Genomic DNA, 13612 nt, shown 5'->3' on the forward strand with positions numbered 1-13612 from the left:
CTTTGCATGTATTATTCCACTTTTTTTCCAGATTTGGCTGCAAGACAAACTTCTTTAAAGTTAGTCTAACATGTTTGAGTTACTTGTATAATACAGCAGACCAGTGAGGCCCAATCCTGGTCCTCAAGGGCCACCATCCTGCATGTTTTACTTGTTTCTCTGCTCCAACACAGCTGATTTGAATGAACGAGTGATTAACAGGCTTCTGCAGAACATGAAGACCTGCCGAAGAGGATAGAAACATCTAAAACATGCAGGATGGTGGCCCTCCAGGACCAGGATTGGACATCACTTTACTGGACAAATCAGATCTTTGATTACAAATTAAAGACACGTACTGAGCTTTAAAATACTAAAACTGAACTGTAGAAACATATTTTCAGTCACTGTAGTGCCCTTATCTGAGACAAGTGTCCAGGCTCTTGTTCAAAAGCAGATAAAAACATGACTTATAAGACTAGTCTTCATTTGATTCAAAATACTTAACATTTGTAACATTTTAGGAAAAGCATTTTCCCCAATCAAGCTTCAGTCAGTTTTCAGAAATTTACTTTTCTGTAGGGCTGCACAATATATCAAACGTTTTATCGCTATGCTGCTGCTCTTGTCAGTGCAGCATTTTGAAAATGATCCGTCTGAGAGGAATTCCTTTTTTTATTTTTGAATATATCTAAAAGTTGTTCACATTAACCGGATTAGAGGTTTTAACTGCTGACACTTTATAGGCTCAGTCTTTAAAGCAGACACAGCTCTGTGTTAATGAAAAACAACAAAACAAAAGATTTGGAACTACAATCCTAAACACAGAAACAACAAACCAGGTTACCATCTGCATTTGAACAGTTTGGCTTTCTGAATGTAGCGAAAACAAAACGAGCCCGGTCAGCTCCACCACTGATTCCCAGCCAGATTTAAGTGTCAATGAGACAACATTTGGACCATGTCCATTCAGACCCTGGGTACAAGCTGTACCCGAAAGTTTGTAAAAGTTGCACATGCAAACAAAACAGCTGGCACACACACAGACACAAAAAGAAAAAAAATGCAGGCAGCTCCTGGATTACAGCTTTAACCGTGATGACCCGACTGCTAGAATCAAAGAAAGTTATTTATGGTTAAAAGCAGGACTTTACAATATCATCCCACCCAACCAAATTAACACTAGCATAACTTACTGCATGACAAAAAGAAAAGTGTAATTTTCTGATATTGCTTATACAACAATATGCTGCACATGTGAGAGCAGCATGTTAGCCTCTGTTGACCTTTTATTAACTTAAAAGCAACTCAAATAATGGGAAAGTGGTTCAACAACGAGAGAAAAGGAAGGCTCCCAACAAACATCTTATAAATTGGGAAAGAAAACACAACAAACGGATTTGTCTACTGAAGCTAAAAGACAACGAGACAAAGACACAAGCAGCGGTTTAAAACTTAAACACGTGAATCTACAAACCATCACTGGACCAATCGATGGTGCATTTAAAAATGACAACACTGATGACATTACATATTGTTTAGCTGAGATTTTATATATTCATCCAGGGTGTTTCTTCACACTGATAAATTCTGAGGCAAAGTTTTGTGCAAGAGTTGCTAAATTAAATGACTTCAGTGGTTATTAGGGATCGGAGAACGCACCCAGGCATTTTTCATTGATCGGTACCAGAGTAGCTGTCTCACTCTGGATCTTTGTTGTTGGTGGTGGTTTTTACGTCAGCCGTGCTTCTGTACGACTACCACATGGCAGCTAATATGGCACACGTTGGGATGTAATGTGCCAACGTGTCTGTGGTATGGAAGCATTTTAAAACACAAAAGGCTACTGGTCCTTAGGGTAATGATAAACCTCAAATCAATGACTTTTTTCACCATCTCTCCTCCTGGACACCACGTCAGCTGGAGGTCCTTTAAAGCGGTGAGTGACAGAACCTGCTCACTGCCTTCTTGTTTCATTAATATCATTTATATTTCAAAAGGCAAAAAGGATTACAGGTGACTGAACTTATTGCACCGGAAGCCATCACTGGTCAAGTGGTTGAGAATTTAGTTTTGTGTGGTTTTTTTTGCAGCAACAGCACATTATACCCTCCCAGCACAACATTACCAACTCAGGTGTATAAAAAAAGTTTGCCATCACCTGGTATTATTTCCCTTGTTGGTAAAAAAAAAAACCTAGGTAATTTCTTTACTGCAGTGTAGAGCCTCTGAAGCATCAAGCACATGATGACACTTTTATTAACTTTTATGTACTTGTAGTCTGTAATCTGCAAGCCTGTACAGTTAAATAAATTTAAAAAACACACAAAATGCTAAATAATGCAAGTACTGGATTGACTCTTGATTGGCCGATCCTTGTTTTTAAATGATTCAAATCTAAATTAAAAACATTCTGATAGGGACAGTGATTATTGAAAATTGTATTTTTACCAAAACCTTCAGGGGGAAACCATGACCAAAAAGTGACTCAACTGGTGGGTCGAGGGCCTTTGATTGAGTAAAATAAATAGTAAGAAAAAAATAAATAAAACTGATTATGTCAGCCTCATGGTTAATGATTGAATGAGTGAAGGAAGAGTTTTATTAAGACATTCTATGGGTACTCAGCTAAAGCTACATTTTTTGAGTCTTTTTGAACAACTTCTCAGCAGTTGTACTTTCTCAAAGGACTGTCGAAAAACTACAAGGACGAAGTTACTGAAGTAAAGTTTTTTGATTTTATTTAAAATGCAGCTAATTGATCCTTTTGTTTGATCATTAAACTTGTTTTGAGTGTGTTAGCATGCCATGACATTCTATTCCACTATCTTGTGGTTCAAACAGCACCAGTTTTATTATTTAATAAATTTGAGAAGTTGAACTTTTTCCTCTGCTCGTCATGAAGGGGGTGATGGAGGATCCCGGAGCGAGACCAGCAGAGAACCACTGACCTAAAATACTTTTTTATTAGCATTAAACTCATCAGTGTCTGTGGTTTCAGGGGTAAACAGAACATTTACACTGCCATCATGCAAAGAAGGTTATGTTTGCACTAAATAAACGCTGCTACCTGCAGGCTGCAATTAAATTTTTAGTGTTTTTGCAATCTATATCATCATAAACATGATAAAACCAAGAGGTTCAGACATCAAACAGTGTTAATTTGGGACATGAAAGGGAGTTGCCTCGCTTTAAATAACCATTTAGGTGACTTTGATTACAGTAACAAGTTTTAATTTTGACATGTTATTATTGTGTATCCCAAAAACAAAACATACTAGTGAATTACTGAGCTGATTTTTTTAATTAAAAGTAATGATGACTCTGCTTACTTGCTAGCTTGATGCTAACAGTAGCTAACAGGGTGAGCAGAGTTGGTTTGCTCTGACAGCAAAAACACGACATGACAACCGGCTTCCTAAACACAAAACAGCCCGCCTGCCTCACACTGGACACCCTAAACTAGTTTTCAAATTCAGGAGCAGAGCAGATCGCCCTTTAACTCTTTAACTAGCCAGCTAGCTAGCTAGCAGCCATGCCTCTTTTTTTTCTTCCTCTCGGGGAACACGTGGAATCAACACGTGACGTCTCACAACAAATCTGCTCCTTTTTTATTTTTTTTAAGCTAATAAACGAGCACATGTTACATGTCGGGCCGAGACGTTTCGGTACCGAGAACCGAACCTCGTAAAAGCCGAGAAGCCGGCGTGTTTTTACGCCCCGCCACCCCTCCCGTGACCGGAGGCGAAAGTTAGCCTAGCCGATGCTAAGCTAACCGTCTGAGTGGGAAGGGCCCGGCGACAGAGTAGGCCAAAGGAGAGTCTGTGTGTGCTATTGTTAGCCGGCTCGGGCTTTTATTCTGATGCAATGAGGGTGGATGGGTCTGTTAATGCCTGGCGTGGCCGAACAACTCTTAAAAACAAGCATATACACAGGAGTAAAGAACTGGTTGAAATATTTGACAAGCCCATGTGCGCGTACTGGGAAGAACTGGCTGAACGTGAAAACCGCACTTTTGTTCCTAAAAAGAAATTAAGCTGTGCAACCAAAATGCACACCGACACTGATAAAACTCACACTGTTATAAATAAACAAAAAATAATAATAATAGTGATAAAAACCTGCCGCATGCAGATTGTCTGGGGTGATGACAAGCATAACAAAGGCTCTTTTTTGAGCTAAATTACGCCTTAAATTGAGTTGGGGGAAATAATGACTGGGTCTGTAAGTCTCTGCAGGAGTGAACAGGCAAGTCCGCGTATTTAAACGATCAGAAACAAAGCCAGGATTGAACATTTAAGAGCATTTAAGGTTGTTAAGGGTGTGACTACTTGTGCAGTGACCCTAAGAATAGCCCCCTCACTCCACGGATCGGAGGGGAGCGCTAAATATAACCACGCTCCTTCTCTCTATTTATCCAATAAATGCAACATGGGTCATGTGGAAGCCACGGTTCTCTATGTGTGACAAAACCTGGACAGACAAGACACCCAAACAACACTGACAGCCGGTGTGTGTGTGTGGAGGGGGGTACAGACCGGTGTGAGCTTGTCCGTTCACGCTGACCACGGTCACCGCGTTCATTTTCTTAGTCCACGGGTTCACCTTGGGCGGGGGAGCTTCGGTGAACTCCTTCCTGCCGCCCTTCACGCCCTCCTCGTTAGCCTTGTCCTCGCTGTCACAGCCGCCTTTGCCCTGCTCTGCCTCCCGCTTGGAGGTCTGCTCCCCCGGCGGTGCCTCCCCGTCGCCGGTGACACACCGCTCGGCCCCGTCCTCGCCCCGGCCGCTCTCCGGCTCCTCGTCTGGCTCGCCGCCCGTCAGTTTGCCGTGCTCCTCCGCTGCTTTGGCCAGCGGGTTGCCGGGCAGGAGAGCCTCCACCTGAGTTGCCATTTCCCACCGCCGTCGCTTCGCTTCCCCCCCTCCCTTTCGGGATTATCACCTCTCCCCTCCCCTCCCCTTCTTGGTCCGAATTAGCTTTCAATTTCAGGGGTGGGGGGGGTGAAACGTGAAGTTGTTCCGCGGGGGTCTGCCGCTCCTCTGTCGCTCTTCGACCAAAAGAGCTTCGGCCTGAGACGCGGAGCGGTCGGCGCCGAGTTAAAACATGTAAAAAAAAAAAAAAAAAACCAGAAGAAACGTGTCCGTGGGGCCTCTCAGGATTACAACCTTATCACCACCACTAGCAGCAATATGGATGATCCCCACCACGCGATAGATGGGTGCGCGCACGTACGCCGTGGAGGAGGAGGAGCAGCCACGTAAACGCAGGGAGCGCGCTTCTAGGGTCAGGTCGAGATGCTGCATTCAAGTGCTTACCGGAATCAAAATACACCTTTAAAATACATATCTTCTAAAGTTTTTTTTTTTTAATATTTCATGGCATTAAAAACTGTTATATATCAGACTTAGGCAAATGGACCTTCTAGTCAAAGGTTAATTTGTAAATATTTAGGAAAACTTCTAAAATTAAAGTTTTGCTTTCCTTAAAAGAATGCATATCGCCCGCCGCCTTTCACATGCCAGTTTTAAAACTAGAGATCTCATGTTGAGAACTGACAGAGTCGTAGCTATTTTGGTCAAACCTTTAAATCAGTCTCAGCATAACACAGATGATATTTTTCCTGTATTTTCTGCAGTGGTGCAGTTTCTTTGGCTCGCTGATCTTAAATTTTCAGACCTTGGTTTTGAAGCAACATCACAAGCTTTAAGATCAAAAACGTGTTTGTATTTAAGTATTTTTAAACAGTCAAATGTATCTCAATGACAATATTTACTCTGAATTAAATTAAACCTTTATAAATCTTCATTAACAAGAGAAATTAAAGTCCAAAGATGCACATTTCTTTGCTGCTCTAGAAGTGAAAGACAAAATCAATCGCACAAACTTACTAAAAGCCCATTTTCCTAATCATAAACTAATAAATACCATCATTTATTAGACTGTTACATCTGAATAGACACTTACATATCTTTTGCTCGGTCAGCTCCACACAGCAGAGAAGAAACTTTTAGTTAGAGATCAACGCTAATATCCGATAATAACTTCCTTTGTTCTTCAGGATGTGGCTCAATTCTCAACCAGTCAAACACACAAAAGGCTTTCGTAACACTTAACCATTCATATTTTTAAAAGACATAAATATAGACAATAACTTCCTCTGTTTTTTGTCACATTTTACCAAGTCACTAAATTTGAAAGTGTTATAAATCTGACATCTTTGCAGTGCATCTTCATGTTACAATTAATAAAACTTTGTTAACTGTTTAAATTAAAAAATATTAGATCATTACGTGATTGTTTAGTTATCCCCCTTTCTCTTTTGGTGGTGAGCAATAAATAAATAAATAGAGTAATGGTGCACACACAACAATATTTCAGGTGTTTTATTTTCTCGCTCTCGTCGTGAATTTTACACGTCAGCGTTTTTCCGACGGTCCTGAACGCACCCCGGAGTGTGACGTCGGTCTAGTTCGGCTCATTACAACATCTGTCCGAAGCACACGCGCTTGTTTTTGTTTTTCAAAACCCACACCTGGCAGCCAATTAGGCCTCGTGGGCGTTGCGTCACGCGTATTTACCTGTCGCTCGCGCGCGTCCGACTTCACTGTCCGTTAAGTAAGGCGAGCAAACGCACGCGAGCCCCCTCTTTAACCAAAAAACAACACTTCACACGCACGTGTCCATCCGGGAGTCGCACGTGCTTTATCCTCACGCGCTGATTCACGATTCTTAGCGTCTTTTTTTCTTTTTCTTCTTCTTGCTTTGAAGCTTCAAGTTCTGACCAAAACCGGCTGGTACCGAGAGTTCTGTTCGGGACAGAGTCCATGTGTGGGTCTGAGGCTTTAAAGGGTCTCTAAAGTCTGCCAGGGTCTTTATATAACACAGATAAAAGGCTCAGGTTCAACTAAAAATATATTTTTAGTAACTTCTGCTAAGTTTAGAAAGCACATTAGCTAAAGTTCAGTCAAGAAATGCATCTAAATGGATCCACTTTGTTAGTTATATAAACAGATAAATAAATGTAAATTCATTTAACTCCTGAGAGTGTGTGTTCAGCTCCCTTAAAGCAGGGTTTTGTGGGAAGGTTATGAGCAGTTAATATCTTACCTGCTGCAGATAGCTCCGTGAGTGACCCCAGTTCAGAGCGGGAGTTCTCAGACTTTATATCCAAACCTAATTTCTAGATCAAGACATTAATTAAGTCTTTTTATTGAATTTGTTTACAACTTACAACTAAAAGCGTTCTCCCTGAAAACTGCTTTACCATATTTGCTCTGTTTTTGTCTTCTTATGCTACTTTTACTTTTTAGCTAATGTTTTGCTAATGTTTTATTTTAACTATCACTTTGCTACTTTTAGCTTTTAGCCAGGAACACTGCTAACTGCTAGTTAGCCTATTGATACTTTTAGCTTTTAGTTAGCATTTTGCACATTTTTGCTTCTAACTAGTGCTCTGCTTCTTTTAGCCTTAACAACTCAGTTTCAGCTTCTTCAGCAAAGGCTTTCAGCATATGCGCTGCATTTCTAATATATAATTCATGAGTAGCTAAGAGCAATCAGGAACCTTGTTGAAGGCATAATGCATCCAAATAAAGGTTTCAATCCAAAGCTTTAAAAGTACAGCTACTGTAAATGCAGCTTAATCCTAAAATGCAGCATAGTATCACAGTTCGGCCGCCTGCGCCTGATCAGATCTCACGCAGGTTAGGCTCATGAGAAACGTAGTATGTGTCCCTGGCGGCGTTCCAAGTTAAAATAAAAACAGGTTCTGAAGTCACAGCTGCGGCTCAGAGGAACCGGCGGGATTCATGTTGAGTTTCTGACTAACGGCTGAAGCATGCCATCGGCCTGCAGAGATCACGGCGAGGATGCGGCTCCGCGGAGCGTAGTGTGATTACGAAGGGCGTAGCATCGGCTGAGTGACAGGCGAACGACAGAGGAAGGGCGGTGCAGCAGAAACCTGCTGGGACTGAAAAGAGAAAGTGGAAAGGCGAGAAAAGAACAGAAGAGAGCTGTAGTTAACATCAGAGTCAAAGCTAATCCCATGCTTCAGATTCTTGCACTTCGTCGAGCTCTGTCAAACTGCTCAGCGCCGAGCTAAATCTCGATGTGGTAGTAGCTGAGAGTTATTTACAGCACGTGCTCTGAGCGCGACATCCGGCCATGTCAGAAGAGATTGTGCAGAACGTTATTTTCAGCGTTTGACCAAAACGGGTAACGCTCAGATGAGCTGAGGCTAAAGCTCTGGGCTGAAAGGCAGAGGATGATATGCATTCCTTCAAGTAAAGTTGGATTTAGAGATCCCTAACATTGTTATCCAAAAGCCTTAAAGTCTCTCCGGGCAGCAAAAAAGTCCACAGTAACAGTTCATCACATGGGAAACCAGGACAAATAAAGAGGAATCGGTGCAGCGTGCAAATCTGTGAGAAGAACACCGAGAAACTCCCAGAGCCTCATTTATAGGCAGCAGAAAATCCTGTCAGAACGGGGTGTGGTGGACAAGACAGAACCGGCCTCCCTCCTCTGGTTGCGGTGCGACGCCTCTGGCTGTTACTCTCTTTTAATCACTTGATATTCATAAGTTTACACGAACAGTTTGGACATCTGACAGAAAAGCTCCTGTGGCGTCTCTGGAGGACTCAGAACAGGTTTGTATTGACACACATGCAAATTCTTGCTTATTCATCGAGGAGAGAACAAAAGTGGAGTGATGTAATCTGAGCTATTTGTTAAAAAAGAATTTACCCAATCTGAGTCCTAAAAGAAGTGGCTGAACTTTGTAGTGTGTCCAAAAAAAAAAAAAAATGAACTTATCGCCCTGATCTCATGAACCAGCGGACGACATTTTAAAGAAACCTGCAGAAAGTCCGATTCACACAGAAAACTCAAATCAGTTTCACAGATGTTGAGGTCAAATTTGTTGCGGTAGTAGCTGAGAGTCATCCCCACATCGTATTCTGAGATCACCTTGAACTGTCAGCAACAAATCCCATGAACCGCTCCACAGGTTTTTATGAAACTTACGACTATAACTGATTAACTTTTGGCATCAACACAATTCAAGATGGCCGCCACAGCCAACTGATCTTAGAAAACACAAAAACGGGCCACAGCGCAGTCAATTTTACAACTGTTTAGGTCAAATACAGTGTGGTAGTAGTTCAGATTAGTTTGCGGAACACATTTCAAGCATTTCACACTGCATGACGTCTTTCTCTAAAAGACTTACAGTAATCGTTTGTCTGTTTGCAAAAATGAGTCATGAACTACTGCACTGCTTTCATTAAAACTACCAGGAAGTAGTCATTGGATGTACAAATACAACTGCTTTGTTTTGGAGTTAACCCAGTTTGAGCTAGTTGACCTCAGCCAACACAGAAATGGTTATACCTCAGTCAGGTTTACAGAGAATTCAATTCAATTCAAAAATACTTTATTAATCCCAAAGGGAAATCAAATGTTGTTGTAGCTCATTGTCCTGGTTTTGTTAGAGTTGTCATAGATGCTGATGGCAGGAAGGACCTCTTGTAGCCGTCTGTCCCGATGTGTCCTCAAAGAGCCCCACCAGGTGAGCCTCGCTGGCCTCCTGCGGCGCCATGATGGCCGAGCTCTGGAAGTGCAGGTCAGTCTTGAAGTCCTGGGCGATCTCCTGGACAAGGTGCTGGGAGGGCAGCTTCCGGATGAGCAGCTCTGTGGATTTCTGGTAGCGGTGGATCTCCCTGAGAGCCACGGTACCGGCTCGCTTTGGTGGCGAGCTGCTTCCTGAGAGCTTTACCTCGGGTTCCTCACGTATAACACTTGTTGTCATGGTTACTCATCATAACAAAATGTCTAAAAGTAAAAAGGTTTCAGTAGAAAATCCTTCCAGCTGCACAGCATCTGATACCAGAGAAAATAATCATCCAAAAAAGTGATTAACATCAAGACAAAACGAGGAATTAAGTTTTCAAAAACAGTAATAGAGCTACTCCAGCATGCAGCCACCTCGAGCGGCGCAATTCTAGAATGAGCTCAAGTTTGACGGGGTGGTAGCTGAGAGTCATCCTCAACTCATACTCTGAGCCCCAAACAGATATAGCATGAGATCACGCATAACGTCATTTACAAGGTTTGACCAAAGCAGCTCCTTATCTCGAGATGATCTCGGGTCTGAAACTTTGTCACAAACGGCAGTGAGAGATACGCATTCCTCCGAGCCCTGCGAGGCGCTTAATGTTGCTTTTGGAGAGGTTTGAACGCTCAGGCCTCAGCGTTTCCAGCTCAGCGTGGCACATTTACATCGGGCGGATTAAAACACAATGTTTCATCAGATCGCAGCGCGGCGCAGGGGGAAAACCAGCTCCTCAGGGCGGGGCCCGGCAGTGCATGGAGCAATAATTACAGTGAAGTTTGGAGATTCCTCTCAGGTCCTCGTGTGACCTTAATGTCACCAACAGTCTCGCTGTATGAGCACGTTAATGCTGCCTAAAGATACGTACTGATGAAGGGTTGTGTGAAAGAATCTGTTCTCAAACCAAAAAGATAAAGATATTCACCTCAAAAAGGGTGAATATCTCCACTAATCTCCGTTTAGGGGCGATCATAAGCCTCCATCTCCGACCCTCTGAGTATCCTCCTTCACTACATCCATGGACCTTCTCTGTGGCTACAAACTAAACACATTATTAGCTAATGTAAAGTTCTTGTTCACCCGTGTGACATTTCTGAGAAGGAGTTGTTTTATAAACCAGAAAATATATATTTTTTAAATGAATGCTAGTTTGGCTAGCTATTAGCCTAGCCTGGAGGAAGACTTCTGCCCTTTTCTCTGTACTCCATGCTCTGTGACTGATAAGGTAATAACTTTTATAACTATTAGACAGAACATCACTTCAGAATTTTATTTATTTAACCTTCATTTAGTCATGTTGGGCGGGTGGAACAGTGGTTGATCAGCAGACTCAGTGGCTTCCTTTAAAGGTCAACTGAAAACTTGTCTTTTTAAATTTGCTTTGTGCACTTGTTATTTTGTTTGTTGAGGCACTAAGTGATTTTTATCTTGAGAGGTGCTTTATAAATAAAGTTTTACTGACTTACTTACTTGAGCTGTCACCTCCCAGTAAGAAGGTCGCAGGTTCGCTTCCCGACCCGGGGCCTTTCTGGGTGGAGTTTGCATGTTCTCCCTGAGCACACATGGGTTTACTCCTGTTTCCTCTCACAGACCAAAAACATGCAGGTTAGGTGAACTGGTAACTCTAAAACTGAGTGAGAGGGTGAATGGTTGCCTCGTTTGTCTCCATGTGTCCCTGTGATGGACTTGCGGCCTGTCCAGGGTGTCCCCCGCCTCTCAGACAGTGACGGCTGGAGATGGACACCAGCTTCCTGGAACCCGACAAGGAGCAGCGGGTAAAGAAAACAGATGGACGAATGTGTAGGTAGGTTGGTCGATTGAGAACTTGTCATTTATGATGACGACCTGGCCAAGAGGCAACGGACTCAATAAAACAACAATCACAACACAATAAACACACATTTATAACAATAAAAGCATAAAAACATGGAGTCTGCCTTCAACACCGGTCTCTCTCTCATCCCCACACATGGATTCTGCCGCGCTCCAACCTTCATTTCTCTCCTCTCCAGACTCTCTTCCACCTGCCGCCTACAGATCCCGGATGTCGTCTGCAGACAAGAAGTGACTCAGAGCTCACCCCTGGTGTGATCCCACCCCCACCTTCCTACTGCACAGCTCACCTCCGTCTCCATCAGCCTGAGATGTTCTCATTTAATCAGTAATGTTTTGGCTCGTGTGCATCTGTCTGTTAGCAAAATATCTCGTGAACAACTGAATGGATTTGAATGAAACTTTCAGAAAGTAATTATTGAATGTACCTCTGCAATGAGCCGACCCAGTTCAAAATGGCCGCCACACCAACACACACACACTGAGCGTGAGATGGCACAGAATGTTATTTTCAAATTGACTAAAATGGCTACAGGGCTGTCATTTCTCAACAAAAAAATGATCTTAATCTAAAACTGCAGCATAAAAAGTGACTTTAATTTATATTGTTTGGGTTTATTTTTGATGAAACAATCAAAATTACTCGAACACGGCATGCGACTCCTGGTATTACCTGGATTTGAACACGTTACAGCAGTGTGTGGGTGTTGACAAGAGCTCTTCAAAGGAGCACAAAGTTAGTTTGAGACTAATTATGTGTTATTAAGGTTACGGGTTGGTTATCAGACAAACAGCAGTCTGAATGAAACTCTCTCATCCTTTGGGTTCTCAAACAAACACGTCTGAGGTGTTGTCATTGTTTTCTTATTTAGCCGTCACACACCCTCAGACCACATAATCTCCGCGCACACACACCAAATCCCGTGCATTGGCAGTCACAGTCTCCTGTAGGTAACCCCCCCACCCTCCCACCCCTCTGTGGCCCCACACTGTAAACAGGCTGAAATGTTGTCCGGTGGCAGCAGCTTTTTCTTTGTGGCCGATGACTCTGGTGAAACGTAAAGCTCTCTGGCATTGTCCAGCACACGGGTGCTCTTTAGCGGTGCAATCACCAGTGAAATGGCAGCGGGCCAGCGGGCTGAAAACAAGGATCAGCAGCTGGTCAGCAAATCACAGCTGAAAGCCGCTAAACGGCGGATTTGCCGTGTAAGCAAGAGGAGCTGGTGGGGCCCTTTGTCCACGCAGAGCTGAAAGGACATTTCTTTTAATGGACACAACTTGTCCTTCTGGGACATTTTATCACGTCGACCAATCTGAAATAACTTTTTGCATCATAAAATATTTAGAATCTTACAAATAAATGAGAGAAACCGCTTTTTTTTGTTTTGTTTTTGCAAAACGAGAGCTAAATGACTTTTCTGAAGAAGCTGAAACTGAGTTGTTGAAGCTAAAACAAATAAAAGTAACTAATTATAGCAAAATGCAAGCTAAATCTACAAAAAAGTGTTCAGGCAGTAAAAAGCTGTCTAAATGCTAAAAGTAGCAATAAACTAGCAAGAAGATAAAACTTGTAAAAGACTAGCTAGAATAGAAAAGGAGCAAAATGGTAGCTAAATGCTGAAAGTGGCAAGAAATTAGCAAGAAGCTAAAAGTAACAGAAGGGTAGCTAAAAGCTAGAAGTAGCAAAATGTTAGCTAAAAGTAGCATAAGGAGGTAAAACACAACAAGTATGCTGGAGCAGATTTCCAAAAGAAGAAAGATTTTGAAGGAATTGAGGAGATTTTGATGAATTTTTATGAGGAAAATATTTGTAAATAAAGTTAAAACATCAGGACTCACACAGTTAAGTTAGCAAGAGGCATTCAAAATATCTCACAGCCTTCAGATGAAATGCTTTGTCACGAGAGAAGTCAGACAAATGTAATCTTGTCTAATCTGAGGAAGTGAAGCAGAGCTGTTAGTTTTAATGTCCTATCTTAGACGGTAAGATGTGTTTAGATTCAACAGTGAGTCGCTCTCACAGTGGGCAAGGTATCATTTAGAAATAAAAGTTGGTCAGATTTGTTGTGTTGTGTCAGCTGCAGTTTTTCTGATTAATTGTGATGAAGCAGCAGCGTCACAGAGACAAAACAGAGGAGAAATCGTTCAAGAAAAAAGGAAAATGCGAGTGATTTTGAAAATATACCTTTGGA

General features: G+C 42.3%; 2 protein-coding genes across 4 annotated transcripts in view; both read right to left on the bottom strand.

The window, feature by feature from the left end:
* larp1 (La ribonucleoprotein 1, translational regulator) overlaps positions 1-5191 on the bottom strand; it is a 42703-nt gene extending 37512 nt beyond the window's left edge. For 2 of the 3 annotated variants that reach the window (XM_017419922.3, XM_017419919.3), the window contains exon 1: positions 4518-5190. In XM_017419922.3, coding sequence (XP_017275411.1) covers positions 4518-4869 — 352 coding nt within the window. In that variant the 5' untranslated portion in view covers positions 4870-5190. Of the gene's footprint in view, positions 1-4517 lie in introns of all 3 variants that reach the window. The other variant, XM_017419920.3, reaches the window with a different exon arrangement.
* Positions 5192-9461: 4270 nt separating this feature from the next.
* LOC119617604 (histone H3-like) lies at positions 9462-10328 on the bottom strand. The gene has a single exon (XM_037979076.1). It carries the CDS (start codon positions 9783-9785, stop codon positions 9474-9476), a length of 312 nt encoding a protein of 103 aa, XP_037835004.1. The 5' UTR covers positions 9786-10328; the 3' UTR covers positions 9462-9473.
* Between the last annotated feature and the right edge of the window lie 3284 nt (positions 10329-13612).

Source organism: Kryptolebias marmoratus, linkage group LG13 (genome assembly GCF_001649575.2).
Source record: "Kryptolebias marmoratus isolate JLee-2015 linkage group LG13, ASM164957v2, whole genome shotgun sequence".
NCBI lineage: Eukaryota > Metazoa > Chordata > Actinopteri > Cyprinodontiformes > Rivulidae > Kryptolebias > Kryptolebias marmoratus.